Source organism: Acanthopagrus latus, chromosome 17 (genome assembly GCF_904848185.1).
Source record: "Acanthopagrus latus isolate v.2019 chromosome 17, fAcaLat1.1, whole genome shotgun sequence".
Lineage (NCBI taxonomy): Eukaryota > Metazoa > Chordata > Actinopteri > Spariformes > Sparidae > Acanthopagrus > Acanthopagrus latus.
The window spans coordinates 7373706-7391837 of record NC_051055.1 but is presented as its reverse complement, the minus strand read 5'-3'; the positions used below and the strand labels follow the sequence as shown (position 1 = coordinate 7391837).

General features: G+C 42.4%; 1 protein-coding gene across 1 annotated transcript in view; it reads left to right on the top strand.

The window, feature by feature from the left end:
* me1 (malic enzyme 1, NADP(+)-dependent, cytosolic) overlaps positions 1-14157 on the top strand; it is an 82089-nt gene extending 67932 nt beyond the window's left edge. The window contains exons 6-14 of the mRNA XM_037075464.1: positions 2343-2446; positions 11092-11201; positions 11301-11398; positions 11541-11654; positions 12363-12468; positions 12700-12842; positions 12944-13117; positions 13292-13390; positions 13518-14157. Of these exons, the coding sequence (XP_036931359.1) occupies positions 2343-2446; positions 11092-11201; positions 11301-11398; positions 11541-11654; positions 12363-12468; positions 12700-12842; positions 12944-13117; positions 13292-13390; positions 13518-13685 (1116 nt within the window). The 3' untranslated portion in view covers positions 13686-14157. The remainder of the gene's footprint in view (positions 1-2342; positions 2447-11091; positions 11202-11300; positions 11399-11540; positions 11655-12362; positions 12469-12699; positions 12843-12943; positions 13118-13291; positions 13391-13517) is intronic.
* Positions 14158-18132: the final 3975 nt, after the last annotated feature.

Below are 18132 nucleotides of genomic sequence, written 5' to 3'. Positions count from 1 at the left end.
TTACTGCCCATTAAACGCTTGCCAGGAAATGAGTTGTCAACTTCAAATAAATATTGCTTGAAATAAACCTCTTGAGCTGTTCTTGGACATGGCAACTCTTGACCCTGCCATGGAAAGGTGGCCGCAGCCTTCTCCAAGCCACGCTCATCTTAGTGGCACCCTCTAATTATCCATCTCCAGCAGTAAAGGTCGCCTTTCCCAATGAGGCACGACAACACTCCGGATACAGTTCCCTAGCCTTTGGGACTGACATTCCCTGAAAGTCAAAGCACACTTGAATGACGAGTCTATCTTCCAAAATCTGTCCAGAGAGGAATCTACAGCCGTGCTCTGTCAGACAGGTGCAGCATGTCAAATACTTACTTGATAAAATATGTGCAGATTAGTCTGTGAGCACTCTATCACCGTGGCACTTACTTCCACCTGATTCATCACAGTCTCACTCACTCTTTCATTCCGTCTGTCTCACTGGTTCACACACATGGCCTCCCATCAACCTCTGCTCTAAATTTCCTCGCTTCCCTGCTGTATCCCTCTCATTCATCAAAATACTAAGGTGCAAAGGTTCACCGGTGCTGCTTTTTCATCTGTTTCACACTGTTAGTTTGCCTTTTCAAGGACTCTTTGGTTGACATGAATTGAACAAACGATGACCGAGACGCCTATCTTCCATATAGTCGCGTATTTATATCTATCTTTCTAATTTGTCCTCGTCCTTGTCCTCGGAGCTCAATGAATTTCCAACTAGTCTTCCTTATATTCTCACTTGGAGATTGCCACATTGGTCTCTTGGTCCACTTTGGTGCCCACTGAAATACCCCAACTGCTTTTGGATGCATTGCCATGAAATTGTGTATAGACATTCGTAGTCACCAGAGGATTAATCCTACTGGCTTCTGTGATTTTGAGATTTATCATCTCACTCCAAAAGCAACAACTGTTTGATGGATTGCTGTGAAAGTTAGTATAGACATTCAGGCCCTCCTCAAAATGATAACAATAGCCTTGTCTGATGCTTGAAGGGACCCTGTGGAGTTTTTGACCAAAAGTAGCATTATGGCACAATGTTTTACCACTGGGTCCAACTTTCTTTGTACTTTGCACAAATATGCGAATTCAAGCATGTGTGTGATGCGATTCATACTCTGCTGATCGTGTCGCTCAGCAAGCTACTACATTATATATATGTATATATAACTGTATTGCTATTATGATAAACCATTTATTGTAATATCAATCATTAGTAAGTTTGCTACAGGCTTAGAATTGCATATACATATATCTTCAGACTGTGTGAGGTGATGTGACAGGAGGTGTTTCTCAGCGCTATAGGATCACACACACACATGCTTCACATTAATAGCAGAGCTCTAAGGTCTGCAGAGACACGTGAAGGTGTGCTCTCACACTGTATACGTCTCTCCTCTCTCTTTAATTTTCACATCCAGCAAATGTCAAGACTGGACAGAAATTGCGCACACACACACACACACACACACACACACACACACACACACACACACACACACACACACACACACACACACACACACACACACACACACACACACTTCAGTCTCAAACATTCCCCAAGTTCATCTGTTGCTCCTGATACTGAGAGTTTTATAGTCTGTATGAGCTTGCAGGAGATACACACACATACACACACATGTGATTTTCTTTACGTAGGCATTGAAATGTGATGAGAATATATGATGATGATGTGGATGAGGATGAGGATGAGGATGATGATGATAAATGAACAGCAGGTCAGCATTTACTAGGCTAACATTGTTTTAATAAACGGACATTAAAAAGTTGCATTATAGGAAGTGCAGGATTCAGTTTGTTTGGTACTTGAGCCTAACAAGTCATATTGGTAGCACTTTATTTAATAAGTTTTTAATTTGCTGATATTTTTGTTTCCTGGAAATAATGTAATTTGGCACTAACTGTGGGGATAATAGGAATTTTCCTTACTTCATTGTTCCAGTTTAATCATAGTAAATATTAAATAATGATTTATAAGTGGAAACTGTACTCCTGTTGTTTTGTCATCTTGACTGTAAACAGATGTCATGTGTTCAGCTGGGTTTCGTTGCCCTCACTAGTATAACACAAACCTGTCACTGACCAAACTTTCAGTTGCCATGTTGCATTGTGGGCGATGTAGGCACAACTGGAGTTTTTAACTGGCACAAGTTATTCTGGTGCAGTTTGAAGACAAAAATGTCCAGTTGAGATGTCGCAATAAAAACTGCAAGTTTTATTTTCTCTTGGCTCCTTCTTCGGTCTTCCTGTTGGCTTCATGCTCTGTCCTCTTCCTCCATGTGTTTTTGCAGGCGCTGCTGAAGGACCCTCTGTATATTGGCCTGAGACATAAGAGAGTGCGAGGCCAGGCCTATGATGACCTGGTGGATGAATTTATGAAGGCTGTGTCAGACAGGTACGATCACATTGACCTTGAATTCATCATTTGCCCACTCCCTCCACACTGTCTGCTATTGTCATTTTAACACAGACAGCACATGGTGCTGTTAAAAGAAATATGTTAAGCAGTTTAGCAAAGTCAGTTCAAAGGAGCTAAAACCGAATAATCTGTGACTAGAGTTCCAGACCTCAGAATCTCACTGCTCGCACTAAGTTTCAGTTGCTAAGCGATGTCAATCAAAACTTTACTTCCTGGCTGAATGGAAACATGAGCTCATTGAAAAGTGATCAGAGATCTGTGGTAACCATCACTGCTATTGATTTCTGTGGCATGATTCTCTCCGGGCAGATGCTGGAGGGCAAAGCTTACCAGCTATTCAGAGGACAGTTTTACTGAACATTTGTTTTTTTTTTTGTTTTTTTTTTAACTCTTGGCAACGTGATGTGATCTATTTTGAAACAACTGTCTACAGTGATCAGACTTGCATATCAGTCCATCACAGCTTTTTGAATCAGGAACAATGGGTGAGCGTCTTAGTTTGTAAAGACGATATTTGGAAATGGAACACTGGATCGATTTTAGGGAATATGATTGAGCTTGCAAACAGCAGTGCTTACAGGAACAGTGGGGGAGCTCTGGTATGTGGAAGAATCTGTGTTTTTCTCTGTATTGACTCCAATGGTCCTGGTCCAATGAAGATATCTTGCCATATCCTCCCAGGGGTCGCATCATTCAGACTTGTGATAACATGTTGACACGCTAAAAGCTGTTTTATTCAGCAGTGGATCAGAGTGAGGGGTTAGCTTTGGCTTCTTTGAGCGACATATTGAAGAGTTTAGTATTCCATATTGTCCCTCATTTGGTTTTCAGACACTGATCATATCTTAAGTGAGTCATACTGATTCCCTTCGCGACTCGTGCCTTGTGTGTTTATTGTGGTTCTGTCCTTAATGGGACTTTTTTGTATATCTTTGATTTGCATGCATGCCGACACGTCTGTGTAACTCTTGATCACTGTGTGCCATGGAGCCGTCACAGCCACACACACACATGGGCCTGGTTAAGGCTCGTCCTAACCCAGAGAGACCAGAGTCCAGTGGGAGAGCCCTGGGTCTGGGCCCCCTCCAGCTGGCAACAGGAAGCCAAGAATCTAATAACTGGGTGGCTTCTCAACTACAGGGAACAGCGAAGGCTTTTTCTCCAAAGGAGCCAGATTGGCGGAAAATGAGTAATTACGGGCTCAGAGATTGATTCAATGATTACAGCTCTGCAGTCTTTCAAGTAATATTCATGTTTAGTTTTCTAAGAAACTTAACGTAAATACTTCAGACTGACTCATCATCAATAAGCAGCAAAGGTTGGCGAGGAAATTTTTAATCCGCGGTTTAAAAATAAATCTTAGTTGAAGGAGAGTAGTTGGTGTTTGATTTCAGGCCAGCCTCCCATTCTCCAGCGCCACTGCTCCATCTGAATAATCAGCAGGTGTTGTCTCCTGCGTTTGTCTTCAGGCAGAGATGAATTATATCCCTTGATCACATTACTCCCGCACACACCCGAAACAATATGGAGAGGATGAACCAAGGCTCAGCAAAGGTTACAAAACTTTGAGCTCAATGTTTTCTGTCAGGGAAAAGTTTTTTCACATTGTGTCTCACTTAATCCCTCATGTGTATTTGTTATGGGCAGATTTAGAGTTGCAGAGTTGGCAGATAAATCGTTTTACATTGAAGTGGTCATGCGACATGTGGTACTGTTGCCATAGACACTTAACAAAGATGTTCAATCTTTCTAAGTCTCTATCTCTTTGTGCTAAGCTAAGCATCATATTTACTTCTTATCAAACTCCTGGAACTAACATGAACAGATTTCCTTTAAAACACAACTACTTTAACCCACAGTATGCCAGTATGTTAGCTTTACATTCAGCCACATTCACCAATTTCCTTCGTCACTCTCTAATGTATAATGTTGTGTTTCCCCAGATGTTAAAGACACTTTAATGCCAAAACTTTCTGTATTATTGATGTACAGTACTTGTAGAAATTGGGTAGACATACATCATTACAGTTATACTTTTGGGTTGTCAAAAAATCCAGTGGACTCATTAACTCATTAACTCAACCTGATGTCAGAAACATTTCATGTCAGAAACCATTGTACAGTATTTGACAGAACAGGCTGGAGGGTGTTCTCCACGCAACCCTGAGTGCTGTAGCATGCACAGACTCCAGGAATGCCATCAAGTCTTGGCACTGAGAGAGTAAGGAACAGACTGACCAATGGATGGATGGATGGATGGATGAAAGCAGCAGCGGAGGAGAAAGAATGCAGAATGCGTCTTTGTCTTTAATGACGGCTCGGGGATTTGAGAAATAATGTGTGCTGAGAGATGCTGGCTCTCTGGAGAGCGAGAGGGGGCTGGGGATTTATTAAGGCTTCAGCCACGAAAAGCCATGAAGCCCCGTGGGGACGGCGGTAACAGACAGCCTGTGTGTGTGTGTACACAAACACACATGTGTGCACACAGGTTCGACAGCTGTGTTTGGACAGAGCACCCTTGTCTGTGACCTTCTTTGCAGAGGTCCTCCCTGGCTCTGAATGCTCTCATACCTTCAGCTCTGCTTTTAGTCTCCCCCCTGAGTGTTGGAAATATAAATGACATCCACCTACTTCCTATTAGCTGGAGATTCAGATTTCATCAGGTCTCAGATGGAGCTGGATTGTGTTTCCTGCGGGAGCCGGGTCACTCATCTCACAGACATAACACCAAACGTCTGAGTGATTCGCCACATGGGAGAGTGTCAGTCGTCTCATGTCTCACCCTCTTTTTCATACTATCATACATTAATAACAATGTCACAAGCATTTATTCTCAATATGTGCGACTGGTATGGCAATAAGCACCCAGAAACTAAGAATACCACTCCATAAACAATGAATCTAGGTTTTATATCACTCATATCGTATCATATCATTGTTCTAAGTCATGAATCACAGCAAAATAAAAGTTTGAAGCGCAAAGGAGCTCTGTGTTGTCCTGGCAATGTTTCCCAGATGGCTTTATGTCTCATCACCATGTGTCTTGTCTGCTGGTGTGGTTGTTTCCACAAGTCTCTGAGGTGAAAGTCTTTAGAGGCCCTCAATTTACTCAGTTTGCTTCTTACAATAAGTGATGCGGTCTTTGCTGCCAAAGTTTGAACAGCTTTATTTATTTCACGTTTGAGATTTCAGCCTGAGCTCGTTTCACTGGTTTACAGTGGGTAGAGCTCAGTTGGGAAGAGTTGATATCACTACTAATCGTCAATTAGGATTTGGCAATATTCATAACAAACTGTGATAACAATTCTGAGGTTGTTTGCTCAAGGCAACTGTCAGTCAAATCTGATCGAAACACTCCCACAAAGTCTTGATGAAGCGTGGGTAGTCAAGATTTGATTCAACCCTGCAACAACTGATGCAACACACTGGCATATTAACAACAACTTTTTCAAGAACGGTTCTCTATTTCCATATTCTGCAGAATCTGCCAACATTTGCTCTCCTGTGTCGGTCTCCGCCAACTCCAAAGACAAATATGTCGCTTTTACATGCTAAATGGTCCGTGATGGTCACCTGCTAGTTCCTACATTTGTCTGTTAGCTTTTTGGTGATGAGCAGGTAGTGTAAAGTGGGCCTTTACAGAACTGTCCATAAAAAATGCTGCCTGCTACATCTGAAAACTTCAGTATTAGAGCAGTGAGAGTGAGGGAGGGCCAAAAACAAAGACAACACAAGGAGTTAAAAGACACTAAAATGTTCAGTAAAGCTGAGAGAACCTACAGAGTAAGGTTATAATTCTCCTTTTCACATAAAGTGGATACTTATACTTTACATCATTTCTCTCTCTTCAGTCTCTTCAGGTTACCACATGGATGTAGCTTAATGAGGCACATTTGTGTTGCAGTCTTCATCAAGAGAAAGGCAAAGGTTATATGACTTTACTCACTGGGAGCCACCTGAGTAGCCACATCAGAACCAAGACTTTTCACTGTCACTGTTTCACATCCTTGAGCAGGTGAAAGGCCGATTTCTCCCGCCTGCTCTCACATCACAGTGACAGATGTGAGAGCTTTCCCACCAGGACCTTTGAGGTCTCAGAACTCACTGAACAGACACTGCTGCTGACAAAGTGCTACACAGAGAGACGGAGAGAAATCTTACTGCCAAATCTCGACAGTGGAGGTTACAGCAAGTCCTCACCTTTGTTGTGAGTTCAAAGTCAAGATAGACTCGTCACCATATGTAGCTATTTACAGTTTCTATCAACCAATGACTTTTATCGTGACTAATAAAGGAATCGTGAGCAGTACAGCTTTAGATGGCAGCCTGCACTGGGTAACACGTTTCCATTCAGGAGGAACCTAGAAATAGATTACACTCAAAACACTCATTTGTGAGTGAAAAATAGCTTTCTATACTGTATACAAATTTCCTGGGGAACGATAATGGGAGATCGTGAGTACTGGGAATAATGTGGATATACTGACTAGTAAACTTCAGTCTGGATTTATGTTACAAGGTCACTTATTAGCTCTCTAGCAACAACACCAGAACATCAGAGGGATGCATTGGACGCAAAGACAACATGAATTATCGCCTATATTTTAACATCGCCTATATTTTAACATCATGTTACATGTACATGTACATATTTTATAGGTATAAAGGTGCATCCTTCTTCCTGTGGGCCCGATCTTTTATTCCCCTGCAAATGTTCATGTGCATCAGTCACTGGCATTGTAAAAAAGTTTTCACAATGTCTTTGTAAGAATATCATAATAGTGCAGTTTAAGTTGTCAGGACACCATAACTTTGATTGCGCTGTTGGCACCCTCACCCCTATTTTCCTCCACTGTCTGTGTTGTAACCTAGTTACAATAAAAGCATATCCCATAATTGTAATCTAAGTACCAGTGAGTTAGAAAAAAAAAAAAAAGACTGTCTCTTGTCTTAGTCCCTTGTAACGATTTGTTCCAGGATGCAGTAACATGTACTGAGCGAGTGTTTTGTTCAAAACTTAAATGCCATAAACAATGATAGTGTGATTTGCAGGGTGTAATTTCAGATGTTACCTAATAAACTTGGATGACTCAGTTTTATTTACCCTGTGCCGATCCAAAACAGTCTACAGAAACTGATCCATAACAGAATTCCCGGTTCAAACATCTGTTTATAGCAATTATGGTACTTTTTGTGAGAGAATGGTCTCTCTCCCAGTCCGTCCGTCTTCCTCCCCTGCCTCTCACACATGAATGGATTCCTCTCCGCATTGTCAGGAACGTGCTCTGTGTTTTTCATCTTTTGTGTGTGCCCTGCCTTGCTTAGGTTACTGCCCTTGATACTTCAGCTTAGACAAAAAAAGCAAATCCCGCTGTCTTTGTCCAGGGTATTTATTTTTTTTATTTAGCTGGCAAAGAGGCACATTGTCAGATTTTGGCGTTCCATTCAGAGCGTCGTCAGGGAAAGACAACAGACTTTCATGCAGGATAGGGACGACGAACACAAATGGCCTCCAAGAAGAGCTTTGTTCTGGGCAACACACACATACACACACACATTGTCAAAACCACTCCCCCTGTCTTTATTGGCTCAGACCAAGGACCAAAGAGCTTTCTGCACTGGGAAGATGTTCCCTTCTCTCTGTATCGCCACAACCACAGATAGTCCCTCTGTAGCTTACGGTCAGTGGATGCCCTTAAATATGCATGTGTTCACTGCTCAGTTATTCTGAGATCTGTGTCAGGAGTCTCTGATCTTTTTGCGCTGTCATTTTAAATAAAACACCAAATTCAGTATCTGGCACTGGTTTCCGCTCTTATTTAAAGCCCTAAAATCTAATCCCCCGTCTTTGCTGAGCGTTCATGCAGGATGGAAGTAGGACTCCTAAATCCATCCTGTTGGACTCTGGGCACGAGCAGCTCGGTTCGGCCTGAACTGGTTTGACCTCTCCAGTAGCGAGCTGCACCAAACCATACCAGGAGGGCGCTGCGCTGGCAGTGGGGCAAGGCCACATCTATCCTCGCCCGTCGCCTGTCTGCGTCTCCTAAAGCCCCAACACAATGAAAATTTTATAGCTCCCTTCTTGGCCTCATTATTCATCCTCTTCGCACAAGCTCTCAGTGCTTTAGTACTGCTCTCTGCTTGATAGAAAACACATTTCTCTCCTCAGCGCTACTGCCGTGTTGGCAGTAAGTCAGTCGGACTGTCAGTCTCCGTGTTAGGAATCCATGTCTCGCAGTGTGGCAGAGCGAAGGATAAACAGTGACCCAGCGATGGCAGTCTCTCATCAGGACATGAAGTTTTATTGCTGTTGAACTCAGGTCTCTTCTCATCCTGCATTTCTTTTCCCCCTCCGCTTCCGCTCAGCTTCGTCCTCCCCCTGCTTAGAATTTAAGCAGTTTAGCAGCCGCTGTAACAAGTGGGAAACAGCTTTAGTGAGTTGTACAATAACCGTGCAAACGAGAATCCTTATCCTTATAAGGCATGAGGTGGGGTTTTATGAAAGGACTGTAACAGAAAGAAAGAGAGAGTTAAATGACGGAAAAACAGGAGCAAACAGCGTCTTGTCGGTGACAAAACAAACGTGACGAGGAAGGATTTCACCTCCTCCTGTTGTTCCCTGGCGGGGCTGCAGGTGTTGGGGGACGGTGGTGTGTGGAGCGGCTCAGCCTGTTTGCTTTGCCAGTTCCTCCATCACTCACTGGTGAAACGTGATCTTTGGTCTTCTCAATGCACGTTTCAGAAGAACCTCACCCTTTCCTCCCATTGTGTCCATCTGAGAAACTAGTAATAGGTTAAAATAATATGCACAATGTCACATACACAATGAAGCGCTCGCCCACTGTCCGGAAGCCAGTCTATATACTACAGAAGCCAATCAGAGTTTTCCGGGAAAGTTGGCAGCTTCGTCTGGGTCCTTTATGGAATCTTAGAGTCATGACAGTGTTACGTTTGTTAACCCACTAGTAAGTCCACCCTTTTTGAAAGTAAACAATAAAGCCTAACATTAACCTGTGCAAGCAAGTAAGCTAACTAGCTCAACAGTGTAATGCTCGAATGAAATCCTAGAACGAGTCCTAAAAAACTAATAGTTATCATTCATCACTCATCAGGTTCCCTCATCTAGAAGTCAGTGTTTTTTTTTTTAATTGGAGTTTAAATGTGATGCTTGAAATAAGGTCAGTGGTTTACACGAGCATAGGAGATTTTCCTCAGTATATACCCCACATTTGTATTATAAAGCGTTGACATGTTTAGTTGCAAATTATTGTAACGCTAACTTTCCAACTCGAATGTTGATCAGTTTATACTTAAGTGTGTATAGTGTAGAAGGAAGCGATGCTACCTGTCAGGTTAGCCGACATAAAAACATCACCCTTGCAGCGCTTAGCAAACCTGGACAAATTAGCTCTACACTGCAATACACATGACCCTTTTTATTGGATTCCTATTTTTGGAAGAGTCGTTTAACGCTAAAAGTCAGACACATTTTCAACCAGGTCTTATAGCTAACATTAGCTTAATTAGCTTTCTAGCTTAAGTTGATTAAATGTGCTCAGTTTAATTCGGGGTGGCAAAATTGGGGTACAAAATAGGCTATTAGCTAGCAAGGACAGCTATGTCCAGAAAAAAAGCTATTCAACAATAGAGGATTTTTTTCAGTTGCAAATTGGATTGAAGTAGTGCCACTGTTGAAATCTGCATTCATTGACTTTAGTTTTCCAGCATCTATCAGTCACTAGCTTTTTAGCCGTTGCGCTCTCTTGGACACCTTCACCAGGTCCAGCTGAAAAACCTGTCTTTCATCTTGGAGAAAGAGCAGCAGCAGTCACTCTGCAAACATCCAGTAAATTCCTCAACAGAAGTCCATCTGTTCAGAAGGCATGGGAACTTGGGATTCCTCTTTGTCGCTGCTAAATCTAATTTACAGTCTCATAACGCCGGGCTTATGGCTTATTTTTGTTGCATGATGTTTTTGCAGGAGCTTATTGGCACGGGCTTCTGTGTTGCTGCACTGACTACACGTGAAAGGTGGTCGGAGCGGCATCTTGTAAAATCGAACTCTGCTGCTTTACAGGGAGGCTGGGTGGGCGCTGTGTTCTTTCCCCTCGCATTTTTTTGCATCTCTGTTATTCTGCTCCTTTGTGGAGGTTTGACCTCCCTCGCTGATGCTCGTTGTGAGGTGCTCTCGTAAAGTCGGGGGGAAACAGGTGTCATCTTGTCAAGTGTCTAATAAACACAAAAGTGTACACAGTTCTGTGGCTTTACGTTTTCACTTAAGACACGGCCTCTAACAAAAAGAGAGTGTTACTCAACATCATTTCCATACAACTGTGAATGTTCAGAACACTGAAGCCAGCATCTCCTCCTCACATCTGCACTGTGCTGTGTCGTGCAGTGAGAGGGCGCCCCCCTGAGGACGGAAATAAAGTCTTTGAGAGCAGACTGACTCTTCAAGTGCGTTTATGTGTGTTTGAGTGTGTGCAAAAGTCAATTTAATGACCCCTCGCCTCTTTACGATGACAATTAGCTTTTGCCATCCCCATTATTTCTCCTCCTCTGCCCGTTTCAACTCCTCCTGTTGGTTCATTCAGGTATAAATGCAGCTCCTCTGTTCACAGGTATGGAATGGACTGCCTGATTCAGTTCGAGGACTTTGCAAATGTTAATGCTTTCCGTCTGCTGAGCAAGTACCGCAACAAGTACTGTACGTTCAACGATGACATCCAAGGTAACTCAACACACTCAAAACACACACATAAATGCAAATCCGACACGATTTTCATTTAAGAGAAGAATAAAACTGATGTTGCTCTGTGTTACTCCACAGGAACTGCTTCAGTGGCAGTAGCTGGGCTCTTGGCTGCCCTCTGCATCACCAAGAGCAAAATGTGCGACCACACGATTGTCTTCCAAGGGGCAGGGGAGGTATGTGCAGCACACTTAAAGTACACACTTAAAGTGTATGCCATAGGCCACCGCCACAGGTCATCAAGAAACAACTTGTGTGATATCAGATGAGATATTCTCTTTGACGACATTGATTTCTCCCGCTTTGTGCCACTCCCAGGCAGCGATGGGGATTGCTGAGCTGATCACCATGGCCATGGAGAAGGAGGGGCTCGCTAAGGAAGAGTGTTTGAAAAAGATCTGGATGGTTGATTCCAAGGGACTCATTGTCAAGGTGCACGGATGAAAAAACTGCAAAACGCGCGACATGCAGGCATAAGCGCCAATCTGTCATAATCTGACAGTCGTAATAGACCAGAATGAATAGTCCAATACATTCAGCCTTCAAGAACAAATGACAGGAACCTCCGTCCAAAAAGTGAGATGCACAAAACATCACAGGTTGATTTACAGGTTAAGAGTCTCTAACTGTGGATTTTCCTAAGCTGTTTGACATCAGCGACTCCAAAATGAAGAAAAAACATCACCCATGGTGCATTAATTTATATGACAGAGGTCTTTTTCTTGGAATCACTGCAAAGACTCTCCAGGAGATGAACATTAACATCTGTTACACATCTGTTTTGTCCACATTATGCATGTCATTCATCCCTTATTCCTCCTCCTCCTCTTCCTCCTCTTCACCATCTTCAACTCCTGGCTTTCTCAGTGTTCCCTCCACTACACCAGTAATCCTCTCTCTTCCATCTCACCTCTCCTCTTTGTGATTCATCTCTTCTCGCCTCCTTCTTTCTCTCTCGTTTACCAACTTGGTGATCCTCCAAACCAGAGGAACTTTTACAAGAATCTGTCATACCTTCAACACTAAAACTGGGGACAATAACAACTGCTCCAAGTACAATTTGAAGAGCTTTTGGTGTTTCCACAGATGGTTTCATGTCTTTAATGTCCTCCTCCTCATCTGTCCTTTCCACATCCACAGGGTCGAGACCACCTGACCCACGAGAAGGAGAGGTTTGCTCACGAGCACCCACACATGAAGAAACTGGAGGATGTGGTTCGGGAACTGAAACCCACAGCTATCATTGGTAAAACCACAAGCATCTGATGTTTTGATATCAGACATTGTCGTTTTACTGCACAATGATGGATTCAGTGATTTATCGCTGAAAGAAAGGACTGACAGTACATTTACAGACTGTAAGGTTATATAGGAATGCTGAAGTTGAATTTACATCCTGTCTGCGAAGTTAAAACATTGAAAAGCTCAGAAAAGCTGCTAAAGAAGCAGACTAAAGTGGAATCTATGAACGTCTCAGGTGTGGCAGCTGTTGCCGGAGCCTTCACCGAGCAGATCATCAGGGACATGGCTTCCTTCAACGAACGGCCAATCATCTTTGCCCTCAGTAACCCGACCAGCAAAGCCGAATGCACTGCCGAGCAGTGTTACACACTCACAGAGGTAGTCCCCCCTTTAGACTCTGTTGTACCTGACCATGAGTGATTTTACTCCTCCTCGCGGATGAAAGTATTAAACTGCCACCGTTACTGTCTTTGCTTCAGGGGCGGGGCATCTTTGCCAGTGGCAGTCCATTTGACCCTGTCACGCTGCCTGATGGGAGGACACTGTTCCCCGGTCAGGGAAACAACGCCTACATCTTCCCCGGCGTGGGCCTGGGTGTCACCGCCTGCACCGTCCGACACATTTCTGAGGAAATCTTCCTCACTGCAGCAGAGGTAACACACTGACATATATGTGTATATATCTGGTGTAAGTGGGGAAATCTGTGATTTTCATAAACACCAGAGTGTGACATAACTATTAGTAATGTAGTTAAAGTCCTGCATTAGGAAGTTATTTTAACATACCACCCAATTTTTTTTTTTTTTTACATGTTTACTGTTTGACAGGCTCTTGCTGATCTGGTGACAGAGAAGGACCTGAACGAGGGCAGGTTGTATCCTTCCCTCAGCACTATCAGGGATGTCTCACTCAAACTGGCTGTCAGGGTGAGAGCTCGGCAATCACACATTAAACGAGCAGAAGCACTTGACCGTGTCTCTGTGCGAGTCCACTTGTTTGAAGGCTTGTGAAACTGCAACAAAATTCAATCTTCCCAACACCTGTGTGTTACAGATCATGGAGTACGCCTACGAGCACAACATGGCGACGCTTCGTCCGGAGCCGTCTGACAAAGAGGCCTACGTGCGCTCCCTCACCTACAGCACCGATTATGACGAGTTTGTCGTGGACTCGTACCGCTGGCCTGCCGACAGTATGACTGTGCAGTCGTGCAAACTTTAACGCACCGGACACAGGGACAGATTGAGCCCTGGAGCAGCACGGGTACCTACTGACATGCAATATCATCCCAAGTGGAGATGCTGGAATAAGAAACCGGCTGTGTGTAGAATTTTTCTCATTAATATATTACTGTGAAATAAATGGTGACAACACATGTAGAGTTACTGTGCTTGGTGTCATTGATGTCCTCCTCTCCAGTAGTGAAAAGCATTGAAGTTTAAAAATAACTTTATGAATAGGTATTTATAAATGAATTAAAGGAGGGAAAATGATAAAATGTGGAACAGAAAGTATATCGCAGAACTTCTGGAATATTGCACTATTGTTGTTATCACATTATATTTTACTATGATATATTTGGGGAAAGTCCTTCACAGGTTACTTGTACTGTAATAGGCAGTAATTTTATGATGGCGTAGGCTATAAACAAAAAAACTCTTTGTCAAATAAAGAAAGGCTTTGATGAATGTCATCCATGTCTGAAGACTACTGCTTTGGTACCAATGAAGGGCGAGGATGCACTGAGTGTTAGACTAGGACACAAAAGTGGACGTCCAATAAAGATATTAACATTTTTAAAGTAGCCTCTATGTAGTTTGTCCCCCCCGTATTCCTGTAAAAATTTTAAATCACACCTCACTCTCCTCTCTGCAGCTTTATCAGAATGTATAGACAAAGAAGTCTCTGTGTTGAAACACGTTAGTTTCTATCAAATGTGATGTGAGCCAAATGATAAAAAGTGGTATGTGAGTATTTTGTCCTCCTTGACTTGGAAATTTGAGATGTTCTGCCCCTCCATGTTTCTTTGGAATGTTTTGACTCCAGCACAAGAATCCCACTGCTGAGGCACAACCTCCTTTTTTCAATCCAGAATGCATGGACTGTTCCTTTATCCTACCAGCTGTCTTGATAAATGTCACACTTATTCTTTTGTTTGCTTCACTGTGAGTTACCTGCTTGAAAAAGCACTGCAAGGGCTTTTTTAGGTGCGTCTCAGCAGGCGCTGGCTCCCTCCAGAGCCCAACTTCTGTCATTGCAACACAATAAGCCCCTTTACTGGGGCTTCCTCATCAACTCCATCTGCAGAAAAAATGTCTTTTTAATCATCAGATTTTAACAAGAAACTTCCTCTTTTCAGACTTGGTCAGCATGTAATATAAAATATCATCAATCAATCAATTACTATAATTTTTTATGCAATTATAATAGAAACCAAAGGCATTAACTGTGGTGTATGTAGTCTAATATTCAGAGCCATACACACACACAATATGAGGTGTGTGTGAGTGTACGTTGAAGCTGCACTGAAAGCAGCTGGTTAATCAAACAGGCTTCTGGTCCAACAGTGCATTTTGAGTCTCTCCTGTTTAGTGTTATTTGATTCAAGCTGAGGAGTATTTTACATGAATTAATCGATCACTGGCCAGACAGTCAGTACCAGAGGCCTTGGCTGGCCCGTTGCCCATCCCAGTGCAAAATCAATAGAAAGGCAAGCAGACCAGTCAGCTTTCAATGTTGAGCGTCTCACCCCAGGCACCATTTTGCGAGGCAAACATTTGTTTTCCACTCCTTGCTTCGGCCTCCCTTTAAATTCAGCCCTGGGCAGCCAGCACTCTGACATGATGATCGATATGTCTCAATGTCAACACCACCCAGCTGTCAGCCGTCTGACTGTAAATGGTATTATTCAAACAACTTCCGCTTGGTTGTGGATGTGCCGACATAGAAAAGATGACAGACATCTGCTTTACAGAAAAACCACCAGTCATGATCAAAACGTGATCATTTGAATGGATTTCAGTTGGATGGTATTCAACATACTACATTAAAGTAGTATGTGGCTGAAGTCTGCGTGTTAAGTTTGGTTTTGTTACTTGGCTAGAAGTAGATACTAGATGTTTCTTCTGAAGCTGTTACAACTTTTTCAAACCATGCATCTATAAGTTTACATAGGTGTATCAACTTTTAGCATTCTAGCAATGTATTTCAATCCTATTTCAAATTTATCAAATGAAACTTAGCCTGTGTGAACTGTTTGGAACCAGCCTGGTCGCCATAATAACATATTGGTTAACAATGTAGATAAGGTTTATGCAAACAAGATGTTGTATGTATGTATGTTTTCCTAACCCCTACCAAGTGTTTTTTTGTGCCTAAACACGGTAGGTCTGACTGAACCTAAAGAAACGTAAAGTTTGAACTTATCTGAGGTTTTGCAATCATGTTGTTTGTCAACACTTGTTTGGGGTTGATTTGAGGTGTAATTCAGCACAGTAGCATTGTTACTTACAGTAAAGTTCATTGTTAAACATTTACTAACCATCTATTTGTACCATTTATCTGTTTATTTTAGAAAATAAATGTATTTCTAGCACTGCTGAGCTAATATTTAACAGCTTGGCTATACACTGTATTCAGCTGGTGCTTTTAGCCATTTAACCATGTTAGCTAGCTTATCCACTTAGCCAGCATTCAAACCATTTACCCTCCACAATTAGTTAACTAAGACGACCATTTGTACAATACTTTTAGCTTGTTATATTATCATTACTTTTAGATTAAATTAATAAATGACTAAATGTACCTTCTGCACTGTATCTCATGTACTCATTAGCTGGACTTCTTGAGCTTTTTATCTCCTAAGCTAGGCTTTTTCATAGCCAGCTGGGTCAGCCATAACACATGAACTGTTGTTGTCATGTATTTTTCTTAACAATTAAACCGGTACTTTTAGCTACCAATTTTAGCAAAGGTTTACTTGCCTTACAGGCCTGCTTTTAGCTATTACCTTTTAATAATTCTCTGCTAGCATGTTTTCGCAAACTCTCAGGCACAATGTGTGGCATTCGGTGGTTTTAGTTGTCTAAATATGTAGATATATGTCATCAAATTCGGAATCTTCTATTTCCTCATTTTACTTGTGCTACAATCTTTCCTCTGTCACTGCCTACCCACTGGCGACTTGCAGTATTACCCTTGTGGGAGGTTACACCTGGTTGGGAGCCACTGTTCAAAAGTAGCATGTAAGCCACTTCACTAAAGCTAAAACACTGTAGAGGACTAGCTCATCTCGCCTCACCCTGCAGCCCTCTGTGGCACCTTGCTGGTCGCAGTCGGGCCGGGTGACTGGCAGCTGCGAGCTGACATCATTCTGACCTTGTTTACAGTCTCACATTAAATGGCACATTGCTGAGACCTTGTGATCAGTGCCAATCAGTAAAGCCCCTGAGGGAATGTCGCCTGTGTGAGTCTGTCTACCCATCCTCCCTGCCGCCTGTCTGGCATTAAGCCCGAAACCCTGCTCCAGTCTGCCCTCGACCACCACCACCACGCACTCAGCTTGTTCTGCTTGCATCCTTGTGTGGCCACAGCAGAATTCAGACAACATCACTTTCCTCTCAGGAGCCGCCATGTGTCTCTTTTTTTAATTCAAATCACAATTCATGATTTAAGTTTGCAGGATTTGCCACTTCACATTTAAAAACTATTGCACACACACTGTTTTACTCTGACTATAAATGATCATTTTAACTGCCTCACTTGATACCCTTCACTCATGTACATGCCCAGAGTTGCAGAGCTGTGAAGAAGAGCAGACAAGTGTAAAGACCAGCAGAGGGTGCTCTAACATGTTGTTTGAGCAGAGATCAGTAAAGGCCTTACACTGTAGTGTAGCGGAAATTTAATGCACACATTTTGTCCGTTGTTAACTACTCTCCAGCGTTCATTCTGTTTTCAATGACCTTTTCCTTTATTTCTACTGAAACTTGTTTTGCTGATGCATAATGACACAAGATAATGGCTGCTGTAAATGCAACAATACCCTAAGCTACAGATCACAGCATTTACTCAGGGGCTCATTTCACCAGCTACATCTTTGAATGCATATAATTGTTCAGGCTCCTCTATTGTGCAGTCTTTGAATGGCTGGGCCAGTGGAAGGCCATTATGGCTTGTGATATAGCCCGAGATGATGAGGGGTAAATTGGACAAAACCTATGTAGATATTACAATTGTCTATGATCAGTTTAATAGAATATATTGCATTATGGTACCACCCATTACTTGCTGCTGGTCTCTTCATTTCTGGTGAATATATGCTGCTATCACATATGAAGAGATTCAGACTGGAGAGGAGAAGAACATCTGATCCAGCATCGATAAACTAGTGAGCTTTTTAATAACATTTAACACTTACATCTTAATAAACCAAGATGTCTAAGATCAACAACAGCAAGAAGTTTGTGATATGTCAATTATATATTCAATTTTCTATTTCAGTCATGTTTATTTTTGTCAGTGTATTAAGCTTAAATATTCATACATGGGTATGTTCTGCTTTTTAAAATGTGGACCCCAGGGAGAGGAGCTATATTTTTTAGGGAACAGCTAATGGGCATCCTTACCAATAAAATAAATCTTGGTTAAATGTGAGCGATCTCTAAAT